Source organism: Netta rufina (assembly GCF_964035555.1).
Source record: "Netta rufina genome assembly, chromosome: 3".
Classification (NCBI taxonomy): Eukaryota; Metazoa; Chordata; class Aves; order Anseriformes; family Anatidae; genus Netta; species Netta rufina.
This window is the reverse complement of record NC_140125.1, coordinates 63,291,635-63,308,793: the sequence shown is the minus strand read 5'-3', so window position 1 is coordinate 63,308,793 and position 17,159 is coordinate 63,291,635. Positions and strand designations below refer to the sequence as shown.

General features: G+C 42.7%; 1 protein-coding gene across 2 annotated transcripts in view; it reads left to right on the top strand.

Annotated features, from left to right (window-relative positions):
• Positions 1-13,248, top strand: part of RNGTT (RNA guanylyltransferase and 5'-phosphatase) — a 179,383-nt gene extending 166,135 nt beyond the window's left edge. The window contains exons 15-16 of one of the 2 annotated variants that reach the window (XM_084284969.1): positions 7,796-7,919; positions 10,467-13,248. In XM_084284969.1, the coding sequence (XP_084141095.1) occupies positions 7,796-7,919; positions 10,467-10,630 (288 nt within the window). In that variant the 3' untranslated portion in view covers positions 10,631-13,248. Of the gene's footprint in view, positions 1-4,787; positions 4,901-7,795; positions 7,920-10,466 lie in introns of those variants that run through there. The other variant, XM_084284970.1, reaches the window with a different exon arrangement.
• Positions 13,249-17,159: the final 3,911 nt, after the last annotated feature.

The following is a 17,159-nucleotide window of genomic DNA, read 5'->3' as shown; positions in this document are numbered from 1 at the left end:
ACTTTTTTTTTTCCAGTCAGCACAGGAAGGCTGATGGGAAGCTTCTGATGGCACAGCTGCAGGGCTTCTCCCTGCAAACTGATCCACGGGGGTACGGCAGCAAGCAACAGCTCTTGTCGAGTGTGAGACAGACAGATAAAACGAGGTAAAAACAGACTTCTACGGTAGTAACAACCTGGATGTAGAGAAAAGATGAAAAACAGCCCTATAAGAAAGTACAGTGTAAAACTGAGGTATGCTAAACATCAGCACTTGTTACAAGACCCTTGGCCAACATGCAAAAGAGACTGTGTCAGAATTAACTTCTTCATCCTGTCCTGACAGTCGCCTCTCTGGTTTGGAAGTACAGAAATAGTGGAGCCAGAGGTTGTAAAACAGTCGATAGCCTTGCTTTGTCTCTGGAAGATTTGTTTTGGTTTTTGCTGATAAATTATTAAAGAGATCTCAGCTGCCCTGTGTTGCTGGATTTCTTGGTATCATGAGTGTAAGTACCTAAGGGGTAATTACGACGGGGTTTGAGAACCTAATGGGGGGGGTAAATGCTTTCCCTAGTGTGTGACCACAGACCATCTCTCTCTGCTTCCCCATTTGCAAGCTGAGAATAGTAAGCCTTATGAAATTCATAATTTATGAATGAGGTAAGTGTTGTTTTCAAAGTGTAGTCTTTGTTGGTGCATGACTCTTGTGGCTGGATCTTTGTTTCTTAGCATGCAGAGCTCTCAGTTTGGGGCTGTCTCCCTTCTGTAAAAGCAGTTTGAGTGAATAAAAAACACAAATCAGGGTTAAGAGTGGCTTTCACGGACTAGCTCATGTCAAGCAGAAATACAGTCCTCAAAATAATTCAGGTTCTGGGTGAAATGTTTCCCCCAGGAGCCACTGCTGCATTATGATTACAGCTTTTCAGTCAACCCACACCACATCTCCTTGCTGGTTTAGCTCTGTCTTTCCTCTCTTGCAGTTTCTTACCTTCCTCATGGGGAGCAGCTTTTTTTCAGTAACCTCCAGGGGGTTCCTTATCCTACAGTGAAAGGTTTTGGGTTTTGTTTTCTGTGTAACCCCCTCAACAGTTCTCCTTTGCTTGCATCTGCCTGTTTTAGTTCAGGACTTGGACAAATGCCCTCAAGTTTCAGCATTCAGGGATGCTGAAGGGCAGACAGATTGCGGTGCCAAATCCACGAGGGCTACCTCTGGCCCCTGCAGAGTTCTTCCAGGTGCTTGTGGTGATTCTTCTTACCTGTTTCTCCAAATTCACGAGCTGTAGAGCAAGTGAAGCTCTGTTGGCACCAAATACGCATCGTCTCTGAGTGTGTTCACATTGACTCCTGCCCTGAGTGCTCTGTTACAGCTGTCCTACCACCTGGAGGGTTGCTGAAGTTGCCCCATCCCCTACAGGTTCCTCCTCTTCCATCAGTGCGTGCTGGGGGTCAGACTGCCACGAGGTGCTTTTTTAATACAACTTTATTTAGGAACTCAACCCAGTGGAGGTACGCTGAGTTCACCAGTCCTTAGCACAGGGTTCTTCTGTTTCTCAGCTTCTGCAGAAGATGCGCAGGGAGATCTGGTTTGCTTTGATCCAGAAACCTCTGGTGATGAGGGTGCCTGGGCGGGGGCTACCTATCTGGGACAACTTCCATTCATTTACCTTGTCAAGACCTGTGGTCCCAAACGAAGCTCAGAAGAACACAGGTTTCTTACAGGTAGTTCAAATGGTGTTGTAAGGGTGGGTGTACCCTGTAACCTTCCAGGATACAGTAAGAAATCCATTTCCAGCTGGCACAGCAAGTCATTAAGCTTGTAATATCACCAACGCAAGGAAGGTTTGTTATTCCTGATGTTGCCATCAGTCAGTTGTCAGGAAAGCCCCAGGACTGCAACCCATTTTATGCATAAGGAAATGGTATCCATATTTGAAATTACTACATGTAATGTTTTCTCAGAGAATATCTTAATCTTACATATTAACAGGAAAGAGTAAATCATGAACTATGAGTACTAGGCACTGGAAGTCTACAAAAAAAATCTACAATTCAGAAAAACCATGCTCTTGTGGCTTTGAATCACACCATTTTCCTTCTTGGTTTGTTCCATGATTTTCCAGCATTGGGTCTTAGCAATGTGGTTGTGAACAAAAATGTTAAAATTTTTGTATTTTTTACGTTCCTTCCCAGGAATGAGATCTCAAAATCGGAGCATTTCCATTTCCTATGCACGCAAGAAGCGGCGTAGCTACATCCCAAAGGCTTCTTTTGTGTTAAATAAACGTATCAGCTGCGTTGTGTTTACCCAGGCTGATCAGTGTTTGTTGGGTAATACATTACTTAAAAGGACACACAATCAGTATGTTTAATTTAGCAACAGAATTGGATTACCAGTGCTGTTATTTCACTTTTGACACATCTATGGTTTTGATAAAATAATCTCTTGAATTGTATTAAGAAACGGATATTAAATTACATTACGAAATCTCTTCTGGCTTGAGTGAAAATATGAAGCAATTGACTTAACTGATGAATTTCTGCCAGTTGTCAGTGTTAATATTTGTGGGTCTGTGTACAGTAATGGTACGTACAGGCATTTAATAACCACCCTTTGTGTTTCTGTAATTCTTCGAGAAGTTTTAGTTTTACTGTGGAAAATATGAGATACTTTACATGAAGGGGGAAGAAAGTTCTTAAAAAGCATGGAAGAAGCTGTCCAAAAATTGGGAAGAAGCGCTGAAGGGATAGCTTGGAGTCTGAAGCCTTCAGAAATACCTCATTTTGAGTTTGGCTTATCACTTTATCTTCAGGAGCTGTTCATTTTGTTACTGCTGCTGCCTTGTTTCAGTCTCCATCCTGTTCCTTCAGGAAGCCAGGACCGCTCTTCGTTTGCTCTTCGTTACTGCTACGGAGTCATAGGCGCAGCGGACAGGTTAATTTTCTCTATTGTGTAGGTCACTCAGAACTGCTTGAGAAGTTCAGAAACGATGTCTGTAACGCTGCACCAGGGTGTGGTGGGGCAGTCCCAGCGTTTGACAGGAACAGAAGGCAGGATTTGGGATGTGCTGTTCTGCCTCTTAGGAGGCTTTGCTTCCTAAGCTGTCACTGGTGGTTGAACGTACCCCAGTCTCCTCAGGGCAAAGGAGCTTGCAAATGTCATGTTCTTGGACGGTTCTTGGAAAAAACGTGGTTTCACGTTTGCAGAGAAGGGTGGGCTGCAGTTCTCCTCCAGCAGGGCGCTGGGAAGCCACCCAAGGGCTTCTCCCCTGTGTGCGTAGGGCTGGTCGCTTCTTTTGGAATGTGCTCATTTTGCTTGTTTGTTTGCTTCGGCTGGGAGAATGCATCCTAATGGAGAAAAGTTAGTTATGTGATCAGAGAGGAAGAATTTTCTTTCTAGACCTTCTGTGGCAGCTCTAAGCTTTTTTTTTTTTTTCCACTGCAGGCATTGAAACTTGAGGTTAAAAAAAGAAAGCAGTTTGTGTGCTTGAGCCATTATCAAAAAAGAATGCCTCCATTGCACATGGTAGCTATTAAAAAAAGCTATTTTCTGAGAAGAACCTGCTCTATCTTGCCTCTGTGTTATAATTCCTTGTTTACTTCTCTATTTAGAAATAAAGATCTTTTTAATTTCATAAGGTTTCAACTGCTGCTTTTGCTTATTTGTTCTTATGAAAGTTACCATTTTCTGTGTCTACTGTTGTGATCGTTTCTTCTGGGATCTTGGAAACAGGCTGATGACTTTGCATGTGGAATAAGCAAGAGAAATAGCTGCACTGAAGAACAATTTTCTTTCTATAAATGTTTGGTAATAGAGGGGAAAGTGCAACAAAAGGCATTTAAATAGAGAAAGGATTGGAAACGGAGAAAGGATTGGATATAGGATGTTAAGATTTTGCTTACAAACATATGACTGTCTTTTAAATAGACTATTTCCTGAGATAAAATAATTTCAATTGCTTTGAAAAACGTATGTATATAGAAACATAGGTCTTCTTTCAGTCAAGTCTCCATTTATCCAAAAACTTACCTCTTTTTTTCTTTAAGAACTTGAATATGAGAAAATATGAGCATTTGTAAAGTTTAAGATTGTCCATTCTGGACTTGCTTTCTGAAATATTAACTACTTTAATTTCTTACCATTAATACCTCTTTATGTAAAGCAGCAGCTTGCCCAGGAATTTCTCTCTCCTTAGAAATTAGGGATGATGAGGCTAATGCTTGAACCAAGTCTTCAAAGAAAATAAACACGTGTCAAGTAAAACAAAGAGTGACTCAATGGGGGACATGGTGGCCCAGTCTGATCAGCAAGTGCTGAGTGCACAGAAAAACCTTGGCTACCAGTAGTATCACAGCAAATGCAGCTGTTTTCAGGGGACCAGACCTAACTACATTCAGTGTAAATGGTTTCTCCTCTTTTCGAGATTTTTTCGCATCCTGCCCTGACTTAATGTAACATGTGGCTGCGTATAAACACGCTGCTGTGATTCATCTCAAAATGACTCCATTAGTCTGCTAAGCGAGGCAACTTAAGATGTGTTAGGTGTTTCACTTTTTTAATGTATATATATTTTTCTGAAAACGGGGAATGGAGGGAGACTGATGTGAAAAAACAACCGTTTTTCATAGCGAATAGCACAGATGATGGTGGCAGTGGGAAACCTCTCTCAGCAGGGACAGGCAAATAGCTGTTTTCTTCTTGTAGGCTAATGTTCTTAGGGGATGGTCTGTGTTGTGTCCAGCCAGATTTTGTGGTGAGCTGTTGCTAAAGCGGGGCTGCAACTCTTGCTCACTGTTTTTCCTATCATTTAGCAATCTAGCAGTACACAGCTGTGGCCCAGACCAGAAGCACTGTCCTGATGCACATCACCTTCAACAGCCCAAGTCTGAGATGTGATCCTCTGGGATTCTAATTCTGACCCGCGGTCTGAAAATAGGCTAGGGAGTGAGTATTTAAGGGAGGCTCCGTGGAGTCCTTCGTGTTTCTGTATTGAAATTTCCATCCTGAAATCACTGAATGCTGGCTCAAGGCGTTTTATCAAAAGGCAGAAGTATTGGCACCCCACCAGGAGCATCGCTGCTGATGAAGATAAGTGTTTTGGCTGAGACCTGCCATCATTCCTAGGACACTTCTCCCATTTCTGAGAAGTGCTGGCTGGGGGAAATACCTCTCAGGAAGGGAAACGGTGGTGCAGTGTTCAGTTACTCCTACAGGCTGTAAAACTTAAGGGGAAGAAGAAAGGCTGAACCAGGAGGACACCATTCGGAGCTGCCCAGAGTGAATTCCCAAAGGGAAGGAGATTCAAGGCAGTTAATTTTGATGGTTTTCCTTTTCCACTCTAAAGCTAAAGCACCAGAAAGTAGCGTGCAGGTGATAGCTGATGTAGGGTGTGAATTACAGATGTGAGGATCTCTGTGGGCTTGGTTAGCCCTGTGTGTAAACAGTGCTCGTTTAGAAGTCTACTAGGAAAGAAAAATGGTTTTAATGCTGAAAAATGTGTTGTGCTCAGAGTATTTGTCGTCTTGATCAGAAACCTGGGATTTGCTAAAACGTACATAAAAGCTGCGGTAGATACTTCTATGAGACTGACATCACTTAAAGTATTGGGATCAATATGTGCTGTATTTCTTCCTTTATAAAAGTAATTACTACAACTTGCAGTTGTTAGAGGCTATGATCACCATTTTTCTAACAGGAAAAATCATTTAAGTCAGTGCTTTGGCAGGTGTTCATATTTTGTAGAAGGATGTGTCTCTCAGACTGCTAATGAATGGCCAAGCAAGTATCTAGGTAGTTAATAATGCTGCTTAATTGCCACAGTCAGATAGAGCTGCCGTCTAATTTATTGCTATTCTAAGCATCCAAACACTGCAAGAATGATAAACCACGAGAAAGCCTTACGAGATTGTTATTTAGTTGAAGTCACTGCCTTTGGTTTTTTATATTCCTCTCTCTGGCAGGTGATCCTTTTAACATTTTCCTGCTTTGGCAGAAAATCAGACACGTGGCCATACCCCCCGCTGCCCCCATTTCCCCTAGGCAGCTGTTTTTGAAGGAGCATACCTTCCCCAGCCAAGAGTCCCTTCCTGTGCTTGTACATCCACAGAGGGCTAGAAAAGGACATTGTTTTTCCTCAATATACCTGATGGAACAAGAATATGGCCAGTGAGCACGTGGCAGTCAAACTTTGGACTGCGTGGAGCTTTCCCAGAGGGATGCGAAGAACTAAGGTGCTGTGCAGAGAGGAGGAGGCTGGAAGAGGCTGGTCATCTGGGTAACTGGTTAATTTTATCCAGGAGGTCATGAGCAGATGCAAACTTTGCTTAAGGATTAAACGATTTTAGGAAAAAAAAAAAAAGCTCTTTACAGGTGATGGGATGGCGAAAGGGATAATGCGTGATGTGGAAACCTGACTCTGGCTTTGCAGCCTGGAGCGTAGCAGACGTCAGTTGTAAGCAGGTTGAACAAAATTGTCTTGTAGCACGATTTTTGCTTGACAAGTGAAATCCCAGAGCTCCCTGCTCGGGAAGGAACAGAAATACTCAGAGTAAATGCCAAGCAAAATGTTACGGTCCTGCTTATCAAATTAAGGACAAGGCATGTAGTATGCGGTGTAGGATGACTCAGTCCATGTAGAGAACCTTTTCGTTAATTAATTGCCTTTATCTGGAATTAATGGAAAACAGGTTCACGTGCTTTTTCATGGTATGTGCTATTAAGCTGCCTGCAGACAGTTATGGCCTTTTTGAAACCTGCATCACCCTGACGGTAGTAAATCCCCATGTCACTGCTCGGGAGCGAGTAGGCAACGGAGGTGAAGAATTATGCTAATGAATTGAAATAACCGGCCCCTTTTTATGAGAGCACTTAGGCGAAGATGCTGAACCCATGAATGCAACTCGTGTTGCATTACCCTGTGCAGCTCTTGGTGGGTAAACTCTGGCAAACTAAGCGCAGCCAGGAGTTAAATACAGATTTGTACTTATGAAGTGGCTCTTTGGAGCAAAGTGAAGTATATGGGTAAAACTGTTAAAGCCTTAGATAAGGTTCTCCAGTTACCATGGTTACTTGAAATTTTTGCATTGTATCATAGATTAGGATGCATAGGATGAAGTAGCCAAAACAACTAGGAAGGCCAGTGCATGTAAACTACATTTCCAAATCACACGGCATTGCCAAACAGAGACAAATAGCTCAGGATATTGGTTGCTGACAAATCTGTGAATCAGTAACATGAGACCTGAAGGGTATTCATATGTGGCTTGAAGTCCCACATTATTTTGGAGTTACAATTTTATTTTAGTTTTTAAATACAAATGAAGAGGAAAGAGAACAAAAAAAAAAAAGAAAAAAAAATCCTCAATAAAGTAGAGTGGAATGATTTTCCATAAGCTCTTTCTGGTATTGAAATCTGACATTTGGCTTTGAGACCTTCAACAAAGAAGGTTGATGAAACATGGATAATACATTTCGTGCACTTAGGCTGGCAGTAGCACTTACACTGGAAGCAGTTTATTCCCATGGAAACCCATTTGCATTTGGGCCAGAAGTGACTTTTTTCCCCTCTGCTAGAGCTGCTGATGTTTTAGCATAATATAATTGCTTTATATTGACAGCAGATTTGAAAAGTATTTTTAAAATGTTGAGTAGCTGAGCATATGTATATGGAGATGGAGTCTGTGCAGTTTTCTGTGTAGGCTGGAGGCACGGTACTGAAAAATGCAGGACAGCTCTTTATCTTTCTTGTATTGTCACAAAAAGAAAAAAAGTGAAATGCATTATTATGTTTATCCCAACTTTTTTTTTTTTTTTTAAACAGGTAACAAAAGAACTGAAGCAGTATGATAATAAGATTATAGAGTGCAAGTTTGAGAATAACAGCTGGGTCTTCATGAGACAGAGAGTAGACAAAAGCTTTCCAAATGCCTACAGCACTGCCATGGGTGAGTAGAGTAATGCCCTTTAAAACTTCTCAGGCTCACCTTTTGATCTCTTAACTCTGTTCTAGTTTAAGGAGGAAATGTGTTGTGTGTTCTCATTTCTACTTTGAATCCTGGCATATATAACTTAAAATAATGCTTCACCATGCAAATGCTTCTGTCATGTTTAGCTTTTATGTGCTATGAATCCTTTGGCTTCAGCAGGGTTGTTTAATGAAGTCAATTAAACAGATACTCTGATGTGCTATTTTACGTAATGCAGCAACAAGTGCCTAAGCCTTTGCAGAACTGCAAACACATACTCAAAAACACTTTCAATGGTAGGGCACACCTTTTAAGTGAGACCCAAGAAAGATTTTATTTACAATGGCACTGCAGTGGTAGTTGACTAACAGACAACAGTTCCTGGTCTTGTGCTGGTTTGTAGTGAAGTAATGCAAACTGGCATGCTACAAGTTGAATTGTTGAACAAAAAATCCATTATAATTTCACCTCTATTCAAAATGCCAGAAGCATTATTTGGTGGATGGACAAGAAAACTAATAAGAGAAAATGTCATCTGAAGTTTCCACACGGGTATCACAAACAATGAAGAGGGAAGCAAATGAAAGGTGTTGGCTTATCCCTGTGGAATTATGAGAGTTTTGTTTTCTTCTACTGAAAATGATTTTGTCAAGTTTTGTAAATTAAGCACTGTTGTTTACTTTCAGGTAAAGTCTAAAAAGTTGAATAAAAATGTGCAAGGTTGAGTAGTGTCCAACAATAGTCATGTTGATACTGACTTTTTTTAGGAGCCAAAATGAAATTTAATCATATTTAAGACCACGTTGTTTGCTAGAACATGCGTAGAATATGTAGGATTTTTTCTAAGCCATTCTACTTATATTTCTGCCTCAGCAGTGAGTAGATTTTCTGGCATAAACAAAATGTGGTCATTTGTCAGGAAATAATAAATCTGTTGGCACCTTAGGGGGAACCATCACAAAATGTAGCTGAAAGACTTCTCGTCTTTAAGGAGTATCATATTTTTTCTTTCCTTAATTCTTAAGAGCATGTGCAGCTGCCCTTTTTGTCTTCATATTTTCTCTTTGTGGAGCAGTTAAGTTTTTCTTGACTTTTCCATATCAAAACAATAATGAACTCCTTAAAAATAAAATAACTTAAATGCTACAGGAAGAACTGTTTTGTAAGAGATACTAAAATTTTTCCATAGGAATTTTTAGAATAGAACGGTCCCCTTTTTTTACTTCAATTTTCCATTTTTGAGCAGCCAGAGTCAGGAAAGTATATGCCGATTGTTACTTAAAACAATGCTATGTTGCAAGTAAATTTTAGGGAGTCCTACTGTGGTTTAATAATGTAGGGAGTCAACAGATTTTTATTTTTCCACAAAGTTGCATTCATACTGTAGCCAGTCCTACCTGCTACACATTATCCTCTCATAATCTTCTACCTTTTTCCAAGACAGCCACAGTATTCATACTTCATTTCTTGCCCTTTTGTTGGTGGTGGATTTGTTTGTTTGTTTGTTTTGTACTCCCTGAATCTCTAGGGAGGATTAACTAGGAGTATAGAAGAGGAGCACAAAGTTACATCTGAAAATTATTAATAATATAGGAACACAAAATCATTCAGGTTGGAAAAAACCCTCAAGATCATCAAGTCTAACCATCCACCTAACACTACCAAATCCACCACTAAACCACGTCCCTTGGTGCCACGTCCACACTCCACCACTTCCCTGGGCAGCCTGTTCTGATGCCTGACCAACCCTTCTGTGAAGAAACCCTTCGTCATGCCCAATTTAAACCTCTCTTTGTGCCATTTGTTTTAAGAGAATTGAGCCTTTTTATGTGATCCATAAAGTCCTGCTGGCCATAATTTAGAAGCTATGGTCTGGGCAGTTGTGTTACGTAACATGAACGTGCTTATCCATGCATGCCTTGGCCACCGAGCGGGACCGCGGCCTTGTCCACCATGAGACCTGGTGTGCTAGACACACCCCTGGCTTGGCATCAGGTTTCTCTGTCACGCAAAAATGTGTGGGTAAACAAGTGTTGTGCATTGGGTTTATAGTGTTTGTAGTACTTAGTGGAAAAAAAGAGTGGCCTTAGTTTAGAGGTTTTCACTGCTAAGCCAGTCTTGTTTTGAAGTGTTAGGATTTGGGTAGTGTCTTAAGGCCAGGCCCCACGAGGCGTTTGTTGCCATTCCTTGCCTCCATATGACATCAGTTCCTGGCATGTTTGTAGTTGCTGCATGAAGAAGTGCACACACAACCTCAGACACACATGTGTATGCCTTTTTTTGGTTAAAAATAGCAGTTCCCATGAGGTCGATGCCTGCTGTGGCAGTGGTGCTTTGCTGACCTCTGAGGCGAAGCAGGGGTGGTTGACTCCTGACAGAGCAGCCTTGTGCAATTACGCATTAAGGCCAACTACTTGAGCCAAATTACATTATTTATTTTGCAACAAGGGGGATCAAATTATCCAAGTGCAATAAATACTGCAACAAATCGGGTTGGTAACTTCAGAACGTGCTCTTTGTCCCCAGCTGTGTGCAATAGCATCCAGAACCCGGTCACGAAGGAGATGCTGTTTGAGTTCATCGACAGGTGTACGGCAGCTTCCCAAGGACAGACACGGAAACACCACCTCGACCCTGACACCGAACTCATGCCGCCCCCGCCGCCCAAGAGGCCGCGCACCATCACATAAGACCCCGGGCTCAGCGGACGGCGTGTTTACACTGCTGCAGAAGGTGAAATACGAGTGTGAGGGCTGGAAAAAGAAATACCTGAATTGCTGTAAATACCTAGGTGTGTTTTTCCTTTTTTTTTTCCTTTTTGTTTTGTTTTTCTTCAAATTCCACATCATGAACGGACGTTGGTTTGTAACTGACAAAGTCAACCTTACCGTCTGGTATCTGAAGATGAAATTTCCAAAGGTTTAGACAAGAACAGTACAGTGGAATCAAGGGAAAGCTGCCTTGTTTATATACGGATATCTTTTCACCTTTAATTTATAATGTCAGCAATCTGGAACTGCAAAAACATTGGAATGCTGTACTTTTTAGAAGCCGTGTTTAAAAAAAGAGAAAAACTTTTTTTTATTATTATTATTGTTATTCAACTGGTTGCAGTTTGTCACCCATAGTATAATTTATCCTAGTTTCCCTGCATTTCTGAGACTTGTGTTTAAAAGCAAACAGCAATGTTGTTTCCGCACTGTGTTGGTTAAAAACTAAGCCTTCTTAGATTTCACTAATTTTAATATTAGCTGGGTTTTTGTTGTTGAAATATTAAAAAAGTGAATCCCTCTTGTAAATAGCATCCTTTTGAAAGGGAATGTGCTGGGTGTTTTATTTTTTTCTCCGTTTGAACCTAACACACCAAATGTATAGTGGGCTGATTTTAGCTTTGCCTTCTAAGTTCCTCTGTAGATAAGGAATACACCAAATCTTTAGTGTTAAGGTCTCTGTTCTGAGACTGATTCTAGTACAGGGCTTAGTTGTCCACAGTGATACTATTGTAAATATTACGAAAAAAAGTACACTTCACTGTGATATGCAAGAGTTACAACCAGTGCTATTGACGACGTCTCAGATCCAGGCGCTAAATGGCAAAAGAATTGCCAGACAGCTCCTGCGTGAAGGCGAAGGCAGTTTCAGCGGGAGACAGCTGTGTCGCAGGGAAGGTCTCCTGGCTGGGGTAATTTGCAGGGTTCATTTTTTGTGAAAATGAACCATTTATGAGGGTGGTCAGGGTCGGCTGTCCAACGATACAGCACAAAGCCACTGTCTGACTTCCCTCCGAACCAAACGGAGCAGCACGTTAATACGTGGTGGCTCTCAGGGCAGTGCATTGGCAGCTGTCGGTGATACTGATTCTGGGAAGCTGCCTCCTCGTTGTCTCGTGGAGGAGCTGTTCTGAGCTGGGGTCAATTAGAAACCAAACTATCGCAGATTTTAAAGTTTACTGTCAATTTAACAAGCAGGGATCTGATCGGCTTTTCCTATAGTTTACTTACCGCGTCAGTACGAGTCATCCTTCATCCAGCAGTCTGATCAGTAACGATCCTCAATGCGTTATAACTACAGTACATTTCCATTTGGATGAGTTTTAATATTTGTAAGCAAAATTAACTCCTGCAATATTTCCTTTTCTATGTGGAAACCTTAGGACTACGCTTTGTGGTGGCTTCTCTTGCTGTTTCAACCTGCTGTGTAAATACACGTGGCATCATTTAGGTGGTGTTCCTCGCGTCTCTTTCTGGGATATTCCACACGTGTTTCAGAGAACCGAAGGAGTTAAATAAGTTACTTTTTATACTACGGTAAAACTTGAGGGGAAAAAAATGTGTTCATCAAAGTTCTTTTCTCAACTGTACATAGTTTCTGCATATTATCTATAGAAAAGATATAATATCACCTATGCAAGGTGCAAAATCATCTCTTCAAAAGAGCCTTATGAATTTGTTGTGAAAACCTATGCAGCCTCTATGCATCTTGCATTGAAACACGCAGTTAATTATTTCTTCACCACTTAGTATAAGCATTTTCCCCCCAATTACACTCATCACTGAGATTGTTAAAACAAACTTTTTGTCGCCAATCCTCATGGTTCTGTGGCAATTGCAACTTATATGATGATCGCAGCCTTTTAAATGAGTTACTGCATTTCATTCTTGTGAGGATGTCTCCAGGCTGTCTCCTTCCTTCTCCTTCCCAGCCCTTGCATCTTGTATTTCAACAAGACCTAGCTTCTGGTTTACCTTTTACTTTGGAGCTGCGGGAGTCAGGCTGCAGCTCGCTTCCATGTGCATTCCACCAAGCTCATGAACGTGTTGTAGCCCTTGTATCCGGACAGCATCTTTTCACACTCTACTTGAAATGGGTATTTTGAAAGAGCAGTGGCTCTGAGGAAGGTTAGAGCTCCATGTTCATGTTTGATTATAGAACAATCCTTGCACTATGACCTGTAGCTTTTTAGAGAGGTCAATTGCCTTTGCTTTTCTGGAATCTACTGGTTGAATGAAGAACCTGACAAAACCAAACAGAATTTCACTTGGACCAGATGGGTTTCATGCTGTGAGAAATGCAGACCTGCTTTGTCTGCTATTAGATGTTTGAGACTGAAGCTAAGAAGCAAGGAAGAGTCTGTGCCAGGAAAATAATGATAATAAAAAAAAAATAACTTGTCTACTTTTTGGTGTACAGCATGATATCATCCACTGTTACGTCTTTTGTTAAATATATAATTAAAATTTGGTTTCAGTGGAGTTTCCAAAAAATGTAAGTACATTCCTCTGCAAACTATGTATTAAGTATTTTAATAAAGTCAATGGTTTAAAATACTGCTGCTAAGGATGTGTTTGTTTACTTCTGAGGCCCTGTGCTGTCCTGGTATCAGTTCAAGCACCAAAACACTGTGGTTACTACTCTTCAGTCCTCCAAGGTGGTTTTCCACATTTGTCAGAGGTCAGAGGCTTTTCTCTCGAGCCTCCCAGCCCCTGAGCCAGTGGTGGTAGTGATCCATTATGCCATTTTTTAAGTACACAGTGATCCATTATGCCATTTTTAAATACAATTCGCTGCTCCTAGAACCAAAAGGAAACCAAAAGGTGCGTGAAGTACCCATTTTATGACAGGCTAACATTAGGTAGCTTATCCAACTCAGCGTTAGAGTGCAGTTGTATGAGAAGTTGTGCACGAGGCAGCTGCCAAGACAGGCCTGGCATTTGAGCACACCTGGGGAGGTTCAGTAACTTCTTTAACTCCCGTCCCGTGGTCTGTGTGCATTCGGGAGGCAGGCTGGCGTGCCTGGCACATCGTGCTGTGGTTCGTGTCGGCTTGTTCACGAGAGGAGTCCTTCAGCATCCCCACTCCTCAGCGCAGCAGCTCATCAGTGTGGTGTCTGTGAGGTGTGACTTTGTATTTGCATAATGTGTAACGCATAATTGTGTCTCAGGACCCAGGAGTATTCACAAAGGCTTTGGCACAGCGAGCTAATCTCCTAGGATTCATCTGCAGTCAGTGCGGAGAGGATGAGAGCAGAAGTTCAATTTGTTCCTCCTGCATCCCTCCTGCAGATGTCTGTCTGTCTCTGCAGAGTCTCCTCTACCAGTTCCTTTTTGAATCGATATTATGCGCGTCCTTTTATGTCAGTCCCCTGTGCTATTATGCTCTTCTGAGCACAGCATTAAACATTTTATTGAGTGTAAATCTTGGTGCATCAAAATCGCTGCAGTGGTCAATGAAATTTATAATCTCATTAAAAGTATTGGATTAGTTGGTCAAGAGCTATTTATTTTCCATATGTGGCGTTGCTTTCCTTTGTACCTCCTTAACCCAATCCTAAATCCCAGCCGTTCTGCTAACTTCCCTCAGACCGACATTTGGCTGAAATGCCTGATGTGGCCGGATCACTTCCACCCTTCTAAAAACAGTGGCTCAAGGTTTGCTGTTCTGTTCAGGGGAAATCAAAGCAGCACCTGCCAGCTGGGCCGGTATTCATCATACATGTACGAGCAAGGAGCCTCTCCTCCTTCCCTCCCTCATGACCCTCGTCCCCTTATTTCCTGTACAAACAGAGGTAAGTCGCACTCGGTGTGCTGACGTCCGGGTTAATTAGTGAATGCACGCAGAGGGAGCACGGGGCACTGTTCTTTCTGCTTCCCTGGTGAGATCCTGCTGACCTCCACAGCGAGCCGAGTGCGTGCGTGCAGGTGCAGGGATGTGTAGGGCTGGGGCTGGAGGTTGATTGAGACATACACAGCACGGTTTTTCCCTCCGCCAGGCTCATTTTTAATCTGTTTTATTTCAGTCCACAGGGAGCAGTCGAGGAGTACCTGAGCACGCTGCAAGAAGCGCTGGTGCCAGAGCCTCCCGCTGACGGCGCACCCCACGTGTGGAAACGTGAGGGATGCTCAATGAACCCGATGAGAGGAGGACAATCTCGCTTTCCACTGTGGCAAAAAAGAAATAAAACCTAAGTGCAACCCATTTGCAGTTTGTCTGGAAAACACTGGACGTAAAAATAACCCAAAAAATTAATGAAATCCAATTATAGTCAAGTCAGCTCCCATGATAGGAGTTTATTTAATAAGAAGCACTGCTCGTGCCCCCTTTCTCCCTCCTTTTTCTCCTCCCTCTGTATCTTTTTGCCTATTTGACTAGCAGAAGGCAGGCAAATTGGGTTCGGGAGCATTCATCTATGATACTTTGAGAAAATTAAATGTTGATTAACTCCTGTGTTCACAGCTTCCTCTAGTGCGAGGAGGCGATAAGGTTATCGTACCAAATGCGCCTGAGCTGTGTGTAACACCGGAGGAACAGCACCTTCTTGTTACCGAAACAGACTCCGAAGAGTTTGTGAACTCATTTGACCATCAAGAGATGGAAAATTTTCAACCAAATGGTGGAAATGGTTTCCCCCCAGCTCACACCCCGCCAGCAGGAATGATCAAGTTTTGGCAGCTGGTGCTGTCTGTTGTGTATTTAAGGACTTCCAGCCTCCTCCTCGGGTTCAGTGTATGGACAGCAAGATCTTTTCAATGAAGAATTCCGGTTTGACTATAGGGAGGTTTGGGACCCATGAAGTAAGTGCTAGGAAAGCACTAAAGAGCCAAAAAAAAGTCTTTTTTTCCTCATCAGGCGGTGGAAAGCTCGCATCTCTGAAAGGATTTCTGGTCTTTATAGCAGTGGGCTGCTGGGCTAACGCACTTCCTCCTGCCACGACAGTTTGTTCTTTTAACAGAAGAGATTTAGTATGTTACCGGTGGGCTGGAAAATCAATGGCACGAGATCAATGATCATTCTGCTGCCGGGTAAGACTTACCCGTGTGAGCGAGCGAGTGACCCGCTGCTGTCCTGCACAAATAACCCGCGGCAGGCAAACGCTGGAGTTTGGAAAGTTGCGTTTGGCTTTGTGCTTTTCGCCATTTGCTGACCAGTGGAAATGGGCTCACCCCAATGTGGAGTGAGAGCAGCAGCCTGCAACGCTGGGGCTCCTCGCCTTATTGATGGAGAAGAGGTTTTAGCATGCATGCTCCTGTCTCTGCTCAGGACTGCGCCCGAAACACTTGTTAATGCTGCAAAGAGAGGGAAAAAAAAAAAAAAGGAGCATCTCTCACTAAGTATAAAATGCAAGATTTACCGCGTTAGGCAGCAGCTCCTGATAAATTGACTGGCAAAATATTTTCCGAGTTTGTGGAGATTTGACAAAATTAGCCATTCCCTAAAGCCAGTTGTGAGCGCAGAGCATTTCTGCTTTCACACACGGTTTTGGGAGGCAAAACAGCAATTCCTGTACAGGCAGCCGGGTTATGAAAACTGACAGAGCATTGCTTGTGTGGAGCGGGTTTAAATGATGCACGAGGGACTGGTTAGCGTGTGATATGCAAATGCAAATCTATCCTTGAGGCACCGCGGCTACAAAACGGCTCACAATAATGCTCATTTATCGGAAAGCCGTTTCTTACTGCGGATTCCTCCCTCCCAGAGCAGCAGGACTCCTTTCCGGAGTGCCTTGGTCCATCGCGTGGGCTTTGCCTGCCTTTGCCGAAAAAAAATGGTTATGGGTCACTGCGTACCCCCGAGGATCTCAGCAATGATTTCGGTGTAGTTACAGCAATGGATGTGTTTGTGGCCAGCCTGTCCTGTCCAAAGTTACCAGTCAGTGTGTGAATGCAGGAGGTTTGCCATGCCTGCCGCTGGTTGCAGGGGGATATTGCAATGGAAACAAGCACGGCTGGCAAGGAAATGTCAAGATTTCCCCCAAACACCAGCTGTTCTTTGGGGTAGCACCGTGGAGTAGGTGGAATCCAGAAAACTTTTCCTGCACTTTACATAAGTCTTTTTTCTTTTTTTTTTTTTTTTCAGCTTTAGTAGAAGCTCCTTGGAAATGGCTTGCGATATTCCGTGTAAATTACTGGAGTGCAGCTGCGGGGAGTGCTAAGACTCTCGTTTTCAAGTTCCTGGACAGATTTTAAGTGACAACGGAACTCAATTCACATCCGAAGGGCTCCCGTTGCTCGCTGCAAGAAACGATATCAGACGTGGCACATTATCTGCCTGCTACCTGGCTGAAGCACTTTAGTGGCTGAGTGGGAAGATTCATTCTGACATTCAGGCAAGCGATCGGTGCTGTGACCCCAGCTCAGGGCGGCTTACAACACAAGATTGCCCCTCTTCTACTGGGCTATGGGGCGCCATCCAAACTGTCTCGAGTCACACCAGCAATATTGT